This window comes from Crocodylus siamensis, chromosome 4, assembly GCF_052110815.1.
Source record: "Crocodylus siamensis isolate JL-2025a chromosome 4, ASM5211081v1, whole genome shotgun sequence".
NCBI lineage: Eukaryota > Metazoa > Chordata > Crocodylia > Crocodylidae > Crocodylus > Crocodylus siamensis.
In genome coordinates, this window is record NC_143398.1 from 121,993,022 (window position 1) to 122,012,994 (window position 19,973).

Here is a 19,973-nt window from a genome sequence, read left to right on the forward strand (position 1 = left end):
TTCACTGACTTGTTTTCCAGAAATGATTTTCCCGCTTACATGCTCTTGGGGGTGGATGAAAAATTTAGCACAATCCCAGTGGAAAGTTTCAGCTAGTAATATTTTGCCCCAGCAAAATTTGGCACCCTTGTATTTCTCTCTGACATGACTGAAGGAATAATACATTTCCAGAGTTTCTTTAATGGACTTTGCTGATTTCATTTGTTGTGTTTATGCTTTAGAGGGAAGAAGCTGACTGTTACAGATTATAGATTTTAATGAACATCTCAATAATTTACCAGTTGCTGGAATCATGAGCTAGGTTTGGAGTGCAGCACCACAAACAAGAGAATTCACGAGCAACACATCACGCCAAATAATTCTTACTGTTGTAATCTGTGTCTTTTAATCAAATCAGGAGTTTACTAGATTCTGGATGGTTTGCTCCTTGTCTACACTAAAATAGTTCATTAACACACTCACTCTCATGCTCACAGGCACGCATTCACAGGCACCAAGTATTTTGCAGTGTTTATGTGCATTGAATATTTGACTGGTACCTTTAAATATGAGAGGAATTGTTTTTCTTTCTCTCTGTGTCCAGAGACCTTAAATATCATAAGTTTATGAAATATTTACTACTTCTTAGGGAGCTTTTAACTAGCATCCAGAGCTATATCATATGAAAGACATATAATAACCTGTCATTTTACTTGGCCACTGTGCTGTGTGGTAGGAAAAACATAAATTTCTATTAGATACGATAAATATCTGTATCTGTATACAATATTCAATCCAAAGTGTATTTTAGGAAAAGAGTATCTTTCAAAGGTGAAGTCTTAATTTCTTTCTTTGCCTGCTTTTCTCTCAATACCTTTTTAGGCAATCTGGTTACATTGTAGGGTAGGACGCGTACATGTACGCTTGTCAAATACCTTCACTTTCATGGTTCATTTGCAGAAGTGAGATTGACATTCTTTTGGCATTCTTATTTTTACTCATTTGTTGCTCCGTCATGATATAAACATAATTAACCAATAAGTGGAAGGGGAAAGGAGACATTGCAACTAGATGGTGCCTGTGAATGCCTCATACTGTGGTCAAGTGAAAAGAGTGTTTGCAGCAATTAATCAATAGCGTAAGTACTTTTCTGCCAACGTTAAACGTTTTGTTTAACAAACAGTATCTTTAAAAGCAAAGAATTAAAAAATATATATTCTTAAAGTCTCTTTTAACTGGTATGTTAATGGTACATATGGTACAATGGTATGACCTCTTCTGTATTTCTTTAAAAAAGCAAATAAAATAAAATGTCTTACAAATAAGATGAACCCAGGCATAAAATTATATTAATTAAAACAGCAAAACTTTTGTTTCCACCCACATCTTTTGGGAATAGATGTAGTTGTTACTTTAACATTCTGGTTTTGATGATTAGCTGCTGGGAGGTATCTTGAATTTCATACCTGACATTTTATAACGTGAAGATTTTTTTTACCATTTCATAACTGCACCCATCAAATTCCCTTTTGAAATGAAAGACTATATAAAGCTTTAACTCTCGCTTTCACAGAGGAGTTTCATTTGTCAGCTGCATATTTCTGCAAGTTTTATCTTCCTTTCACTCTACAGAGCAGCCTGCCCTAGAATAAGTTTATTACATCTTTCGTATCCTCTGGTGAATGTACAATGCCTACTTCCAGCCAACCGCTAGAGGGGCACTTGAGAGCAATATGTACTGCACCCTCCACTTGAGAGACTGTGTCACCTTTGCTTCTCAGGCTGGCAAAGGCTGGAATCACTGCAGGAGTCTCTAGAAGTTGCTCCTGAGCCCACATGTTCTCGTGGCAGTGTGAAGTTCTACATTATACTAGTTGTAGTGAGAGATCACATTTAGAAAAGATTTTGACGACTTTTGGTGAGAGCTGCTTGCAGAGACTACGTTATTTTATAATAATATAAGAAGCAAATGGAATTGTGGTATGCACAGTGGTAATTAATATAAACAAAATATCTTTACTGGGAATTTAAAAAAAAAAGACCTGAGCTGAATTTTGACTATTAGAAACATCAAATTTTTAATCTATTTTTAAATAGTTTCCCAGCTTCTTTTTCCTTTCTCCTTTCCCTCTCTTCTGTCTCCTCTCCTCTCCTCCCCTCTCCTTTTCTCTCCCCTCCTTTCCTCTTCTGTCAAGACATTGGTCAACATTTTCCTTTTCTTTGCTTATTTTTGATGTATGTGACATTTTTGCCGAATGCATTTTGTCACCTTACTTGAGAACAATTCATTCTTTACAAAACGGTGTTATAATTTTATACTTGTAAAACATGACAGCATTACAATGAGTAAAAGAAAAGCCGTGGCTCAATTTAGAAGTTTGAAATCAGCATTAAGGTTGCCTGCCTTAGAAGCATGTTGTGAGGATTAATTAAGTAATGTTTGTAAGTCAGCTTGTATATAAAAGGATATGTGTGCTAATTTTGAATTGTATTAATTCTAAAAATAAAATATGATCTTCAAAATCCCAGATTCCCTTTATGGTATATTTTTTTTAAAGTCCAAATGCAACACTGCACTGGTATTGCATGCTGAATGTTATTTTTGGTTTTTAACGTACTTCTGTTTTTGTGTTTTCTTAAAGTTCATGTACACTTTATTGATTGTTTTTCTGGGATATGGGTGTTTGTGTGGTAATTGATGCTGTTTTTTCTAAAGATAGGTAAAAAGTACACTAGTGCTAATTTTGTTGTTTGGTTGTATTTTAGTCTGTTACTAAATATTTGTTTCGTTTTTTATGCCTTGCCAGTGATCAGTTACTTTGGAGGGGGAAAAAAAAGCATAGCATATAAAAATTTATTTTCCTTGTCTGAATAATTAAGGATTCTTTTAGTGACGAAGTTTTTGTGAGGGGGTGTGAATTTAATTTTTGTAGTTAAGGACATTGGCTATAGGGGGTATAATTTCTGAACATTTGTAGTTCTGGGGAAAGTGAATTAGGACGTCAAAAGCAGAACCTGTAAAACTTGTCATCCTCAAGCTCTTGTTGGTAGTAAGTGAATGACTATGCCACTTTCTTGGAGCTGAAAACACAGGAATAAACCACTGCCTCATACTTCATTCACTTCATTAGACTTCTCATTCCACATGTACAAAAATAATCTGGCTAATAGCAAATTAGGGCTACTTGCAAGTGCCAGCACAATATGAAGTGTTAGAGTAACAGCACAGAAAAAAGTTGCTAGCTATAAGCCAACACTTCATGCAAGCTTTCCTGTTTAACTGTTTGAAGGGCTTTGGGAGAAAAACATATTTTAAGAAGTAACCAGGGTGAAAGTGTAAAAATAAGATTTGAAATTAGGTTGCGCATGTATGGAAGCATGCATTTTCTTTTGTGTCATCCCATATGATTGGGCTGCATTGGATTACATTGTGTTCTATTTATAGAGTATCCAAAAAGGTGTGCTGACAGGGTGTGATACAGTAAAATGTATAAAAACTTAACTACACAGTGTTAAGTTTTTTAACTGATTCCACAGTGTAGTCAGTAAGATTTGGGGTATCTGCTGTCTCAACTGAGAAACCGTTTTATGAAAGGGCATTCGACGCTCTCTCTCACCATTAAAAGTGGTCTACATGTTCAAGGCTTCAAGCATTTGGCAAAGCTGCCTGGGGAGCAGGTTGGCCTGCACTACTACTGCCCATCCTGTGTTAAATCCTATGGGTATGGAGAAGGCTTTTGTGTTCCGAATTGTCAACCTGGCAGCATCACCAAATTCACTTCTTTAAAAAGATGGGAAATTTTATTCTTTTTCCCAAACTTTTGTAATGTTTTTACTTAAAGCATTTGCTTCCCTAAATGTTAATTAGCTGTTCAGGGTTCCATGGAACAACAGTATTATTTTTTTATAGAACAGAACTGGGGAGGGAGCCTTCCCAACTTGGCACTTCTATTATAAAAGCTTTGTTATTTTGTTGGATTTTTTTTCCATTGTCCATGTTCACTCCATATTGCTGTGAAACCTTGAAACCAAAATATGATGCAAGATTTAACAAAAAGATTATAAATTAAAGAAAATGAAATAAAGCAGAATTTAATATATCGCTTCTCGGCCTCTTGAAGGCTCGGATCAAAAACATTTATTCTTTTGGGACATTTTCCTTCTTCAACCATTAAAGGAAACCACAGAGGTTCCTCTTCCACTTCGGTTAAATTGTGGAACTCTGCTTTTGAGTTTAGTATTCTGTTTGTCTTCCACTCTCAGGATTTGGAGATGTACCGGCATATTTCTGGGCAATCTTTTGCAAAAGAAGTCTGCCCACATTCTATTCTCAGGTATGTCCATGGGAATCTCAAGTCAATTCTGTTTTTTTGACAGAGATCAGGCTTCAGTTGCATGCATTCTACTTTGTCTTCACCTTCTAATTTATGCCTTTTTCTGAAGGTCTTTGTTATCTAACTCTGTAACAACATTATGTAGGTATGTAAACCATATTGGAATATGGTTGTTGCATATAAAATGCCACTCAAAATATGATCAAAACACTACTGTTGAGTGCGTCTTGTGAATCTCCTAAGTATGTTTTGGACTTCTTTATTATTTGTGTACTGTTTGTGTTTCAGTACCAGTGTACATCAGGACCCCGTTTTCCTAGGTAGTGTACAAATATAAAAAGTGGGTCCCTGCTCCATAGATTATTGTTTGTGCTTAGAACCTTAATTTATGTCAGTGTTTTTTCCGAGATGAACACAAAATCAAGAAAGGGACAAGGGGTCCACAAAACAGATTACAAAGAAGAAAGATTTAGCTGTCAAATCATATTGAAGGATGCGTAGACAGAACCTATGTGAAGGACACATAGTCACCTTTGTACTTACAAAAATACACATTTATGTGTGTTCCTGAGTGTTTGGCAGGTGAAATACATGTTTGTGGAAACATAATAGATGCATGTTTATTTTGTTGGTTTGGTCTCTAGTTGCAGTAGGAATTAGATTTTATTGTGCCTTTACACGCTTAGAAACACACATTGTGGAAACCGATCTATTGTGAGTAATAATAACGCTTAGATGTTGTAATCTCTTTAATTTCTGGAATTCAAATTATTTTGAAAGCTTTCAAGGTATGATGAGGTCCAGAGGTTAGGTATTAGTATTATCTTCAGACTATAGATGGAAAAACTGAGGAACAGAAAGGTAAAAGCACTTGACATACCTGAGTATAAAAGTCAGAGATAACTAACTGCCAGTTGTGTGGTTTAACTGCAAGATTATTTCTCTCTTTCTTAAGGTCCTAAGAACTGCAAATTACAGATTTCTAGCAGTCTAGTTATATTTTAAAGGTCTTGTTCTAACAAGATTAAATATAATACTTGAATTACTTAAATATGGAAAACATGGACTTTGAAAAATAATTAAGAACATTAAATCCAGATTTAAACAGTCTGTCCAGTATTTTTGTCGGGGGAGAAAACTATTTTGAATGCCTCCAATTACTTGAGCGTGCTTCTAAAATAAGTCCCTACCTGCAGGCGAGTTCTGAGGACTGAAGTTAGGTAGCGGAAAGTACAGTATTTAAGCAGTAAATTAAAATACTGTGCATATCTGTGTCTGTATGTGTGTGTAACTAACAGGCAATGTAAAAGGAGTCACCCTGGAAAAAAAATTAGTTTCTCCAGACATATGTGCAAGGGCTGTCATATGTTTTATAACCTAGGGACCAGGCAATGGGGGGAGACCAGAAAAATGATTTACACAGAAAGTAATTAATGCGAGGAACTGACCCTACCAAAAACCAGCAGTATAGGTAGCTTCTCTGAGCAAACCAAATAGCTTAAAAGCACAAATGGCGTTACAAATGGGTTCTCACCCATCCAGGACCCAAATATGTAACAGCTGCTTTTAAAATGTATGGCAAAGACCCAAAGTGTGGAGGATGGCATGGAAATTTGCCAAAAGGTAAGAGTTGTTCTCTTCCCCTCCTTTTCCCTCCCATGGAAGACATTTTCCACAACCTCTGTTTCAGTATTTTGGATTTCCAACAGCAGTATTTTTGGGGGAAACACAATGAAACAGAACTGCATGAGTGAGACATGGGGGCATGATTTGGGTCTAGTCCATGTGCTGTATCTCTTCCCTATTGAGAAGAATGGGTCCAAACTTGAGAAATCTTAGTAAATTTGAGTTGCATAGCCCCTGACTGTTATAGGGCAGTTTAATGTTCTTGTTTGAGAAACTTTTCAATAAAATCCTGGAGTAGTAGGGTTGTACATCAGGAGGCCTAGTTCTTCTCTAGATTCTGCTCAGGGCAGGATCATTCTTGACTAAACCATCCCATTCCAAGTATCTGTTTAACCTTCTCTTAAAAGCTTCTAAGGATGGAGATTCCATAACCTTTCTGATTAACCTGTTTCAGTGCTTTAACCACCATCATAGTGAGAGAGTTTTTCCTAATATCCAACCTGAATTTAACTTGCTTCAATTTAAGACCACTGCTGCTTGTCCTGTGGCCACAAAGAATAGTCTATGTCCATATAACCATCCATTACATATTTGAAGAATAAGGAGTCTCCTGGCAAGAGAACTCTTTCTAATAAAATATAATCAGTGATATGATTCCAAGGGTCCACTCACACAGAGTTTATTGTGAGACCGGGACCAGTGAGGCAAAAATATTCAGTAGTGCCCCTTAAATGTCAATGTTTTGGCCCCATAGCATGCAGAATCACATTCCACTTCTGGAAATTTAGGTTTAATTAAGTAAGCTCACCCATCTGAGCCAAGCAAATATTACTGCACCAATTTTAGAGGGAATGAAGAAGCAACCAGTCAGAAAGTTACAGAATGAAATCCTTGCCCCACTGTAATGGAAAAACTTCCATTAACTTCAAGTATTTCACCACTGTTGAGATGCATTTCTGTACAAGCTATCATCTGCAGATCTTAAAATATTTTACAAATGTGAGTTAGTTGATCCTTACAAACAGCCTTTTAGGGTCTGTTGTCTATTATGATAAGAGTGAGGCAGGTAATTTTGCTAGTATGAAGTCAATCAGAAGGCACCTTTATAGAATAACTACATAAGCTATATATAGCAGAAGCTTTCATGAACTGAAGAGAACTCAAGTTCACTTTATCAGCATCTGATGAAGTGAACATGAGCTTACAAAGGCTTGTGCTCTAGATGTATAGAAGGCAGTGTAGAGGTGCACTTTCATAGACTACCTAAATACGAAATATATATATATACCGTTAAGTAGTCTATAAAAGTGCACCTCTACACTGCCTTCTTAATAATAAGAACATTATTATTTTACTTATATTCCAGAAGGCCCTACACACTTCGGTTAGGAATTGAAGCTCAATTGTTTCACACTGTACAAACCTAAGAGTTAGTTATTTGTATGATGGAAGCATCTAGGGAGCTTCAGTCATAGACTAGGTCTGCATTGTGCTAGCCACTGAACTGGTGCTGTTCCCAGTAATAAACGATTTATTTTATGAATGAATTAACTAAGGCATCTGCTGGAATTGTGATTTGCACAGGGTTGCATAGTGTAAGAATGACAGTTAGGCAGGACCCCCCCCTTGAGATCTGGAAGTGGCCAATTGCTCTAGTGACCAAACCAGATTCTTCCAGAGCAACAGAATTAGTCTGGTTTTCTCTCTTCTTTTACCTTTTCTTCATATCAAGCCAGAGGTGTTAAATTTAAAAAAAAAGTTTATAAAAAAAGGAGAAGTTTTGTTGTTAAAATAATTTACAAAAGCTTTCTGTTGATTTTTACTATAAAGACTGGCATTGGGAATGAATTCTCTTGCTGTCAATATGCTGTGATGGAGGTTGATAGGGAAACATATTTTTAGGGACAGCTGTTAAAGAAAGAAATATGCAATAGGCTACAAGTAAGGACATTGCTTTAAAATAAATAAAATTGCTTTTTGAATATATAGGCTATTGAAAGGCCGTCCGGCATACTGATAACAATTTAAGAAGATGATCTTTTGCCTTTATTGTACATCTGGGAGATATTAGCTGAACATTTTGTGGAGAACAGTGAATACCTTAGTTGCCAGTTGTCTAAAATGCTGCTAATGATTGCTTCAGTGCCAGTGTTTTGATGGCAAAAACCTATCCCTGAATATGAATACAAAGAATGCAGTTTAAACATACACAGACAGAGGCACACACACTTTTTATATAAAACAGATTTCAGCCATCTGCTTGGCACTTAGCTTTGCAAGGTTCTATATAAAAGGGAGCACTGTCCAGGTTATAAATGGTATCGCTTCTATTGGTACCTTGAAAAAGCCATAGGGTTTTTTTGTTTGTTTGTTTGGTTTTAAAGGCTTGTATATTCAGTGGCTTTCTTGAGCCAAATAATGAAAAGACTTGCTTCAGCCACAGTCTTGTTTCTTCCATCACTTCTCTGATGACATCTTTACGTCTGTAAAAAAGGATTTCAAAGGGAAGAAAAGTTTTACTCATACTTTTCAAAATTTCCAATCATATCAGATGTTTCTAAATAAGTGGCCCCTAGAACTGGCACCCCAGATGGTTTATGACATAAAACACTGTTTGCTTAGGAATTCGTTGTATAGCGGAGTCTGTTGCCCAAGCACTGCCAAGCGTGTCAAATCAGCATGGAAGTTAATGGACCAAAGGCACTTCTGGATTTAACGCTTTTCCATTTGATCTGAATTTACAGCTTTAAATCAGGACAGCACTTTTTCTTTACTGGTGCAATGAGGGAAAACAGGGTTGATGGCATAATTTATAGACATATAGTACAATAATTTTGAGCCAGTTCATCCATCTATAGGTTTAGAAAGACAGCAAGAGAAAGAAGCTAAAATACTTAGTAACAGGCTACTTGTAAAACGTATGAAAAACTTGCATGTCAGTGTACCCAAGCCTTGTCAATTTTATCCACAAGCTTAAAAAAGGATCAGTCCATATTTAACTCTGAATAAAGAGCAAAAGAAATCGTACAATAAACCAAGTGAAAAATCTTTAAAGTTTTTAGTATTCTGTCAGCAATTTAGCTACTACCTCATTTGGCTTTGCTTGCTTTATCCCAAAGAATGTTTTACAAAATACATTTGTTTTCTGCTCCTGATACTTTTAATAGAAGGATTTGATAATATTTTTATACTAAGGGTGTATTAAAAGAAAACCAGGCTAAGCAAAAGAAGAAAAAACAGTCTCCTTCATGTAGCATACTCGCTGTTTTCGGCTATCCATTTAGTGCTGTGTCAGATTAGTACTGCATTGTTAACACCTTTGGACAAGGCTAAAGGTTTCTTGCAGCTGTATCTAGAGAGCTGCTCATTACCCCAGTTTTAAAGTTGTGTCAGATCATAATGCTGCTAAGTATCTTTTCAATAAAGATACTTTTCTTTAACAAGCAGGGCTTTGCAGGAATTGTTTGCTTCCAAGACTTCAGCAGAGTAAGTAAAATGACTAATTGTTATTTACGTTGCTGTAATTTTATATAGGTTTCCACTGCTGTACTCTATGCAGTCTTGAGAGAGTTCTTTTATTTCCACTACATTTTATTTGCCTGTGCCTGCCTTTTGTGAGGCTGTATGAGATGCTGCAAGGAACATAAAGTTGGACTTCTCAGGATAAAGCCAGATGGTACTAGAACCTTGAAGTCTTCTGCCTTACTCTTTGCTCAAGCATAACATACAGACAGAAAACCCCCAAATAATTTTCTGTTGGCATGTGTGAGGAGCAAGTCTTTACAGAAGTAATGTTGTAGCCCTGTCAAAGTCTAATAGGTTCCTAATCCCGTGCTACCAGAATCATTTTTCTCTCTCTCACACAATTAGATGAACACGTTTTCTGTATTTTTGTGGAAATCATGGCTGTCTTCTATAGGTGGTGCTTAGAGCAGCAAACCTTTTAAGCTTAAGAAAATTCCAGTTAACTGATGCCAGATCCCAGTGAAGTTTAGCAAAAGCTTGTTTTCCAGCCACCACATCACCACATCTTCCCATAGCAACTGAGCTGAAACTATTAAAACATCTTATTGGCGGAACAATTCTTTATATTGCATACAATAAAATGGGTTTCTTCAGGAGCAGGAAATAACAGCTTATCTGCTTTTCACTAAAGCGCCTGCACAAGAATCAGCTATTTTTGGGGCTGCGTGGATAGAAATTATGTAAAAAATACTCATGAATGAGTTCATAATGACACTTTACAATTCAAGCTCAATGTTCTTGGAAATTTTACAGGGTCTACTTGACCAGTGTCAACAGTTTGGCCATTTTTCTTTCCTTTTTCCCTCTCCATTCTATTCCGTCAGGTAACATAATTACATTTATTGTGAATTTACTTCCTGTACTTCCCTCCAGTCCACTGTGGTTTGAATGAGATTCTGAAGTGAGCGCATAAATTTGAGACAGCAGTTGACCATGGTGAGAGTTGAGGGTACTGCTATAATTTTAACAGCCTGCCAGTTGTCACCAAAATGGTGACTTTCAAGCCAGGTTCCAGGGCTGTTTAATTGAATTTGCATTGCCTTATGCCATGACTTTGATTTGCATTTGCCTTATGCCATTAATAAGGCGCAAATGAATAAGTATGTCCTCCTTTTTCTCCATTCCACTAGTAGATATTAAAATGTAGCATTTGCTGTATTTGTTTAAAAAGTTGCTTTGTGTCACTTGCTATTTTATTCCCCAAGGCTGGCTTAAGAAGAGCTTGCTGGAAGAGGCAAAGTAGCACTTGCTGGTCTGTTTGCTATGGCCTTTCTCCTGATCCTTGATCAATTTACTGTTAGTAAGGGTGGGGTTTTAGTTGATTCAAGACAGGAATGAATGACTTACGGCAGGGGTTTGGAAATTAATTTTCAGTGTCTCTCCTTTTGAATGCACATTAAATTCTGAGATAAGGACACTCTTTGCAGGCTCCAAACTGTTAAGGGAAGCAAGAAACTGCTAGTCTTTCAGTTCCATCACTACTGCAATGGATGATAGAGTTGTGTCAGTTTTGAAGGCACCCAAAATTTAGTTGGCTACTGCCTGCCAATTGTATTATCAAAAGACTCTGACATAATATTTCACACTGTAAACAGCAGGGAAGGATGAATATGTTTGTGCGTTGTGTATGTCATTATTGAGCACACAAGCCTCTGAAAAAGGTTACAGATCAAAAGCTTCTTAGCATTGTCTGCTAAACATCTTGCATGGATCACATTATACCAAAAGTTCATGTTCATGCTTTTGGAATTCGGAGCTATAGAATGTTGTCAATTACTAGTCATTACAGATATGTATTGCTTGCAGAAATAAAAACAAAGACTGTTTCCTGCTGCTTCGTAATAGTATGAAACACTACCATAAGCGTCTAAAATTGTCTTGTTCTACAGCTTTAAATCCATTTATCAGGTGAAGCTGAATAAAGAGATTCCAATTCATTGCAGTTTCTACTGGGAAAGTGGACTTTTTTGCAGTTTGTTTGATGAAAGATGGAGCCATGTATCTGGAAGGAGGTAGGAGGTAGGGGCTGTCTATTAAGAGGTGATGGAGGCTTTAAATGCGACTTTGCTGGTTGAAATGTCACCCAGACCACTAGTATCCAAGAGCTGTTCCTATCCAGTGGATGTCCGACCACATATATGTGATGCATCCCATCTGAGAGGACTTGGTGACTTAAGCAGTAGTCTCAACAGAGAGGACAAGGACCAAATATGTCCATGGGATAGATTTTCCTTTCACTTGCAGGGCGTCTATTGCTGGTCCCTTTAATTCATATATAGGTTAACGTGGAGAAGTGTGTTATGCCTCTGCCCTTGAAACACCTATTGTGGAGATAATTACAGTATATATGTTTTCTTCTGCCTCCTCTCATAGGTACTGAGTTAATTTTTATATAAAGGCCCCACCCAGAGCCCACTGAAGACAATCATGAGAGTCTCTCAAAGGTTTGATATATCCCACTAAAAGGGGAGGATTCAAGTATTTCTTTAGTGCTTTGACTAACACCAAGAACTTTAGATGATTGTTTTTAGATGAAATGCAGTAATTATAAAGTATTACACTTATTAGCATTTTAAGAAGACAAATAACCAAAGTGGACATATGGAGTGTTTGAAGTGTTATCTTGAGACTAAGATTATTCCAGCAGAATAGTTTTAGTCACAGGATGTGTGTGGTGCCCTTTGTGCACACAATGTGGGACTATGGAATCTACTTTGCATATACTGGTTCTGACTGAGAAACAGTCCAGAGTGTAGGCCTGTATAGTTATACTTAAGGGAACAGAAATGAGGTAATCTCTTCCTCCAATACAGTTATCCTCATGGTTCAGATAGGACGGTGTTGGACGCTCTAGACAGAAAAGTTTGACAGTGTTCAGTAAGAATGACTTTCTTGAGATGGTTCAGGTGTATATAATCTGTGAATGAACATTAGTGGACTCCATGCAGAAATAGAGCCCTGTCCTGTGAGGTACCAAGTGTCTTCAATTCCTGTTGTCCTCAAAAGGAAGTGGGAACATTTGGCTTGTTGTAGGCTCAGGCGGGCTTTAGGGCTGTAATTTTCTTCATGATTCTTGACTTTAAAAGTAATTTTCATTAGCACATTAAAGTAGGCTACTTCAAGCTTTATGCTGGTGTGGGTGCTAAGGAGCATGGTTGATAGCCCAAAGGTCAAAAGTCTGAGGCTGTAGCAGAACTGCATGTGATACAGCTCTATTAGCATCCAATCAATCTGTGAATTCTGCTAAATACCTTGTCACAAGGACATGACAAAGGAAAGGACTTCAAACTTTGATCACACCTTCCATGACTATGTTAGAGCATATACACTAGGCTGTGTAGAAGCAGGTATTAAAGATTGCCCTATATTTCATGGCTCTTTACCTGGAATTTTTAAGTGAAATGATGCATCCCTTTCCTGCTCCATCTCTGGAATGTCTCCCATTGACCTCCACACTATTTGGGTGGATTTGTGCTATAGAGCTTGGTTGGCTTTAAAGGGGATGGAATTAATTCAAGGTAGAAGGATGCAGAAGAGGACATCAGTGTTTATAAATTAAGCACTTCTCTCTACTTCGTGCTAATTCATAGAAGAGGAAAAGGAAGAACTGAAAGTGCCAAGTGTTTTTTGCTACTGTTGTTTGGGAAATGTGTTCACGGTGTTCTTTTGAAAGATGATGATAAAATTGTTCCTGCTATTCGTGCTGCATTGCCAAAACATTGTACACGTGTATGAGGTAATAGCTGTGGTTTGTGGTGACATTATGAAAACATTGGTTTGTTATGATGATTGCAAAAAACCCAGATACATGGTAACGTATTTGTAATATTTTATTGAAGTGAAACATGGAAAATACAGTGTAGCTTGCATTCCCCTTAGACTGATTTCATGTGTCGGGAATGAAGAAGTATTTGCAGAAATTAAATGGGTGTGCACAGCATCAATAACATTACAGATTTTGGCCTACCTCAGTGTCAATGACTTTGGGCTTTTTTTCTGGAGGGGGTGGGGAGTAGGTGTGTTTTGTTTTTGTTTTGGGTTGGGTTTTTTAAGTCTCAATACTCTATGGTAAATGTCATTGATAACGGCATGCATTTTACAGTGGTAATTATGAGAATTTAAATGTATTCTTTCACTGTTTGACCCAAAAGATAATATCACTTGTGAACACCAAAGTAGGATGAAGAAAGGGCCGTGTAGAATATACAAGCACTCACATAAAAAAACATTTGAGGGCTTTACCAGTATCTGTCTGGATAGCAGGAAGATCATATGCCCTTTCCTTTCCTAAGTATGAAGTGTGGCACTCAGCGTACTGGGATTGGAATGTACTCATACAGTCCACCTAAATCCATTCATCTGTCTATATCTCTGAGAGACTTACCAACATCATAGGTATATTACATAACATCTCTCTTTTATATGTGCTTATGGCAGAATTCTTTTTTACCTGGGGATGGCCAAAGTGCAGCTTGCTACCAATTCTGACTTCTCCAACTAAAGGAGATAAGTTCTCTTACTCCCTTTGGGCTTGTTAGTTAGGAATAGGGAAATGACTGTGCATCTCCAGAGGGCAATGCTATTCCTGTAGTGGGCACACTTACACACCCAGAGAGGGTCACAGAATCACTCCTACACTGTAGTCCAGTAGTTCTCAACCTCATTTGACTGAAGTCACCCTTTTGAAAATGCCAGCTCTTAGCTTTCACTTGCACATAATAGAGCAATTCTTCTGTTGCTATGAATTTAGAAACACCACAACAGTTCAGAATGTTTCTGATACTATGGATTCCTATTTGAAACTCTTGGTTTATCTTGTGAATCATATTTAGGTGTTTGTACACTTAACAATTCTCACATTGCACAGCACCCCATGACACCCTTAAAAGGATCTCATGGCACCCCAGGGTGCCATGCTACCCTGGTGGAGAATTACTGCTTTGGTTACAAGCTGCACTTTTGTTGTCAATTACTGGAATAAAATTCTGCCCTTAGTCTCTTCCATCATATTTAGTCAGTGTAATAGTTTAAATAGTTTAATAGCAGCCATTTGCAAGGGAGTACCTGTAATATAAACGGTATCAAATTATATTAGAAAACAGCCCACACACAGTTGTATCAAACTAACACTATTTCATGTTTCCTCCTCTCTTCATTTTGTTAAATAGCTCAATGTATGTCTTTATCGCACATTAGAAAACAGGTACTGTCATACATTCATGTCTCAAACACTGAAAGTCATGTATAGTAATGCTTGTCTTCTTATTGTGGTTCATATAAAGCTAAAACAGATCTATAGCAGCAATGTAATTAATGACCTCAGTTAATTATTCTGAGAGTTGATTGATTTCTGATTTAAAAAAGGCTGAGGGGGATTTGATAGGAGTCTTCAAATACATGAAGGGTGATTACAGAGAGAAGGGCCTGTATATTCATTTATGATGGAGAGGGGCTTTTCTCTGTGAATGTAGGGGGCAGGACTAGGAGCAATGGAATCAAGCTGCAGCACTGGGAATTTAGGCTGGAGATTAGGAGAAAGTTTCTGACTATGAGCGGGGTCATGCATTGGAACAGTCTACTAAGAGAAGTTGTGAAATCTCTATCTTTGGAAACTTTCAAAAGCAGGTTAGACAGACACTTGGCTGGGATGGTTTAGTCCTGCCTTGAGCAGGGGGTTGTACTGGATGACCTTCTAGCTCTACTTTCTTTTCATCCTTAAAAGGAATTCATTTAGCAAACCTGTCCTTTGTTAATTTGTCCTCTGCCACAAGAGAGGTGTCACATGTGCTAATATGCATGTATGAATGTCAGTACTGATGAACAGTGGTATAACTAGAGAGTGATAAGGGTAACTGCTCCAGGTGTCAGCATGGTGGTTGGGGGGCGGAGGGAAAGCGGGAGAATGAAAAAAAAGCACCTGCTACTAGCAGTCATACATTCATATTTATGATCACAGTGGCAACCATAAGTTGGCTCTTTTCGTTTGGCCCATGCACCTAGCCGCATCCCTATACTGATGCAGATGAAGACCTAAAGATATTACAAACTTTGAGTAGAAATAGTTGTAGAGACTTGGACTCAAAATATGTTTCTGTAGGTAAGTATTCATAAATTTTTAGCTGCTAGGAATACAAAAACCCAGTGGATCATACATAGACAATTCCTATCTAAGAATTATATTAAAAAGAGCTAAAGGTAGCTTTGGTCAAATAAGCAACATGCTTTTCCCAGGGGTCTCCTTTTTCCCTAGATGATGAATCACCACAACTGTACAGCATTAAATATTATTCTGTGCACATGCACTGCACCATTCCTAAGAGGAATGTGTTTAAGGTCAGATTTTATTTATACATGTGTGTCGTCTTATATAGTGATGGATGGCACTAGACTAGCAAAGCATAACTGTACTTGGACTCTGAAGACATAGATTTATAGAAGGGACAGTGCAGACAAGCCGAAAAGCAAACAATGGGAAAATGTGACACACACCAAACTTAGTGTACAGTGCTGAATTCTCATGATTCCTTTCAAAGTTAGCAGGGGCATAAGAGGCTCAGGATGTTATAGGATCATGTCTTTCAATAATGCATGTTCATCTTGCCCTCTTAGGGAAGTGCTAAAGCAGACAGGAAATTTTCACTCTTAAAAATCGTGTTGCCTTTCTCTGTATGTTGCAAAGCACCCAAATGCAGGGAATTCAGGGTGGAGGAAGCATAGTGAGAGAAGAAAATATGCACCTATGGGACATGCACTGTCAATATTCTTTTCTCATGAATATTGTATTGGTGAGCAGCAGACACATAACATTAGACACTTTGTATTTGCCTTTTTGTGGCTGTGCTGAACAGGAAGCTTTGCTGGTCAGAAGTAGGAAGAAGTTTGGAAAGGGGAGGCAACAGTGGGAAAAGAAAGGAAAAACAAAGGTTGCTTTTAGCATTTTTTGTTTTTTGGGTTTTTTTAGGAGGATCGGGATTAGATATGCTTTGAGAGTTATCCACCAGGGGAAAGGCAGAACAGGGGATGTTGTCTTGGGTTTTTTTACTAGGTCTTCCCTCAGTTCAGCATACTATAATTGTCTTTATGCTGGTCACTTTCCATAGCATAATTCATCTTCATTTTTTTTCTTTCTGAAAAAATAAGAAGAAGAAATGGGCTGACAGAAGAGAGAGGCCCAGATCAGCTTCCTGGCTTGGATACTGCATGTGGCTTTATGGACTCACCTGCTATCATTTATAGGAGAAGAAACAATGGTAGAATAATCTATGGGGCAATAAGAAAGAGTAGGGAAAATGAACTTGAGAACAAAAGTTCTGTGCTGTGGTCTGGTTTTCTTTAGTTCTGTATTTGCCATTTCTTAATTGTTTTGCTGGGAGACTTACTTTCCTTTCCCTTTTTTGGCTTTTTAACACCTGGTCTTTAGGGCTGTGCAAAGCTTTGGATCACGATTCAGATTTGGAGATTATTTGGATGATTTGGAAACTGGACCTATGGATCCAAATTGAATTGCTGGAAGCTCCAAGCTTTCTGAATCAATTCGGAGATGATCTGGAAATTTGGCCATAGAGCATAATGGGGAATCAATGAAATATCTATAACTTTGTTGTCTTTTGGCTGATTCAGATGAAAACTGCAGGGATAATTGCGTCTGCTGAGAGAATGACACGTGCCAAGTGTCAAGGTGATAGGTGCAGGGGTTTCTGGGAAACTGCACCTCAAAGTCCTGAAAGCAAAACTCATGTCACATGTGTGTGTTAAGCCACAGTGGGGTGAAAAGTGCAGGGGTGGTAGCTCTTCCTGAGGCCACAAAGTCTGCCAAGTTTCAAGGAGATAGGTGCAGGGGTTTGGGGCAAACTGTACCTCAGGCTGCGGACAAGCAAAACTCGTGACATGCGTGACACTGTGTGTGTTAAGGTGCAGCAGGGTGAAAGCTGCAGGCCTGATAGCCCCTGCTGAGGCCACAAAGTCTGCCAGCTTTCAAGGAGATAGGTGCAGGGGCTTCTGGGTTCTCGGGCTCTGTGCCTCTAGCTGCTGATGGACAAAACTCTTGTCATGGGTGCTTGTGCACCTGTGTCTGTCTTGGGGTTATCCTCACTAGCTACTGTGTATTGAGCATGTCCCTGAGTGAATCACGATTGGTTGGTAACACAGTAGCTAGCAAGGGTAATGAGTTAATAGCCAAGGATTAACACCTATGAAACCACAGACTAAGGAGAGGAAGGAATCAATACAGAGCTGGGAACTGCTTCTGCCCTAAGACAGAGACAGTCAGTTGCACAAGCACCCATGTCAAGAGTGTTGACTGTTAGCAGCTAGGGGTGCAGGGCCTCAGAACCCCTCTGCACATATCTGCTTAACAGTTGGCAGGCTCTGAATCGAATCTCTGGCATCCAAATCAGCCGAATCCAAATCGAATAGTACCCTATTCACACAGGCCTACTGGTCTTCTCTTATTTGTTGAATTCTAAAATTATTTTCCCCAAACAGATACTTAATATCTTTAGTTCAGAGGAAGACATATCCACTTTTCATGCTGGCATGCACAGCCCTCACTTGGTGTAGTATTCCTAACTCTTATTGACTTTGCCTATCTAAGGACATTGGGGCTTGTCTGCTGAGGGGAGTGGTAACTAAAATAACAGTAGACACGACCAGGCATTTTCTTCATCTCTTCTTCCCTGTACCTGTCTTTTTTCCTCTTCTTTTGTTTGTCCTCTTTCTCTCTCCTTTCTGTCTTTCTGTTCTATCCAACAAAAGATCAAGTAGTTAGACCTCTTAGAACAGGCATATCAAAATCACCCAGCCCTATAGGCTTGAGGTATTCAGCATCAGCGTAAGGGTCAGATTAGACTCACAAAGTGGTCCCACATACTAGAGCTGTGTGAAGCCTTAGTCCCTTATTTTATTCGGCAGAGATTCAGCCCAATTCAGTGTCCGACTCTCGTAATCCAAACTGAATCAGAGAACCCTTTAATCTCTCTGAATCGAATCGGAACCCTCCAAATCAATTCGGAGATATTCAGAAATGTTGGCGATTCAGACATAGACACAGCTTTAAATGTTTTTTCTACATACCTCTAAGTGGCAGGCGGCTCATGAACGGTGCAGTGCTGGGGCACATGGAGTGTCCCACAGAAGTGTGGGGGGCTCCCCAGCATACTCAGCAGCAGACCCAGAAGTAGACCAGAAGCCCTTCCAGTCCACTTCTGGGTCTGCTGGGGAGCACGCGGGGGGGTGGGGGGGGGGCCCACTGTGCTCCCCCCAGCTCAGTGACTAGTGCCTCCTGGGTCTGGGGGGAGCACCCAGGGTTCACCCATGGCCAATTGCTGAGCTGGGGGGGACAAGGGGCCCCCCTTCATGCTCCCCGGTGGACCTGGAAGTGGGCCAGAAGTACTTCCGATCCACTTCCAGGTTTGCCACTGAGCATGTGGAGGGCCCCCCCCACACTCCTGTGGGACGCTTCATGCACCTCACCATTGCAGTGTTCACAAGCTCTGCTGGTACCTCAAGGTAGATAGAAAAAATATTTAAAGCTTTGCCTATATCCGAATTGCTGATTCTCTGAATCAGCATTGAATCTTCAGATTTGGATTCAGCTGAATTGAATCGGGGGCAGGGATTCAAATCAACGAATTGTATCACTGTTCCTGATTTGGGCCAAATCAGAATCCAAACCGAATAGGCCCTGCTTCACACACCCCTACCACATACTGGAGCTAGTGCACAGGGCTGGTCCAGTGAAAGCAGGTCATGCAATGTGCACTAACTCCACCCCAGGTCTTGCATGCGGAGCTGGCACAGAGCACACACTGTATGTTACACCCATGCCAGCCAACCCCTACATACCACCACTGGCATGCCGAGCCAGTTGGAGGACCTTATCTGGCTCAAGAGCCAGCAAGCAGGGCCATTCCAAAGCAGCACCACTTGCAGTGAATGCCCCAGACCAGCTCCCTATGCTAAATGCGGCGCATACCCTGGGTCAATTCTTGTGTGTTGAAATGCAGCATGTGTCAGGCCTGGCATGTAGTTCACACTGGATGTGACAGGTAAGGCCAGCATGGGGGTATGCTGCACACGGCACTCACATCATACCAGTCCTGTGTGCTGGTTTTGGCATGCAAGCATAGTCTGTGTTTCCAGTCCAGTCCCAGGCCAATGAGTGAGGCTGGGACAATGCATGCTACAGTTTTATGGACTGAATCCATCCTGCAGGCATTATCTTTGATGCCCCTGTTTTAGAGGCACTTCAGTTGCCAGTTCCTTTTAGATCCTGAACACATCTTTTGGAGCACTTCAAATTGAAGCCTCTTCTCTCAGTGAGTAAATATTGTGCCCCAAGCCCTTCTCCATTTGCTTCTTTCATGGAAACTTCATTAGGCAGGCTTGTAATAGCTGAATGGGACTGGAAGAAATACTGAATTTGGTTTATTGGGTTGTTTTTTGTCTTTTTTCTGAAGGGGACAGTTGATGTCACTAGGCTAGGCTGATCCATCTGCTGATCTTTTGAGT

The 19,973-nt window shown here is 39.2% G+C and overlaps 1 protein-coding gene across 25 annotated transcripts in view; it reads left to right on the top strand.

Moving 5' to 3' along the window:
* The window catches only part of SOX5 (SRY-box transcription factor 5), a 914,829-nt gene that overhangs the window by 523,297 nt on the left and 371,559 nt on the right, over window positions 1-19,973 (top strand). Inside the window, exon 1 of one of the 25 annotated variants that reach the window (XM_090043605.1) lies at window positions 1,943-1,959. The exons of the other annotated variants lie outside the window; for them this stretch is intronic. Coding sequence (XP_089899731.1) covers window positions 1,949-1,959 — 11 coding nt within the window. The 5' untranslated portion in view covers window positions 1,943-1,948. Of the gene's footprint in view, window positions 1-1,942; window positions 1,960-19,973 lie in introns of those variants that run through there. 25 annotated transcript variants of the gene reach the window in all.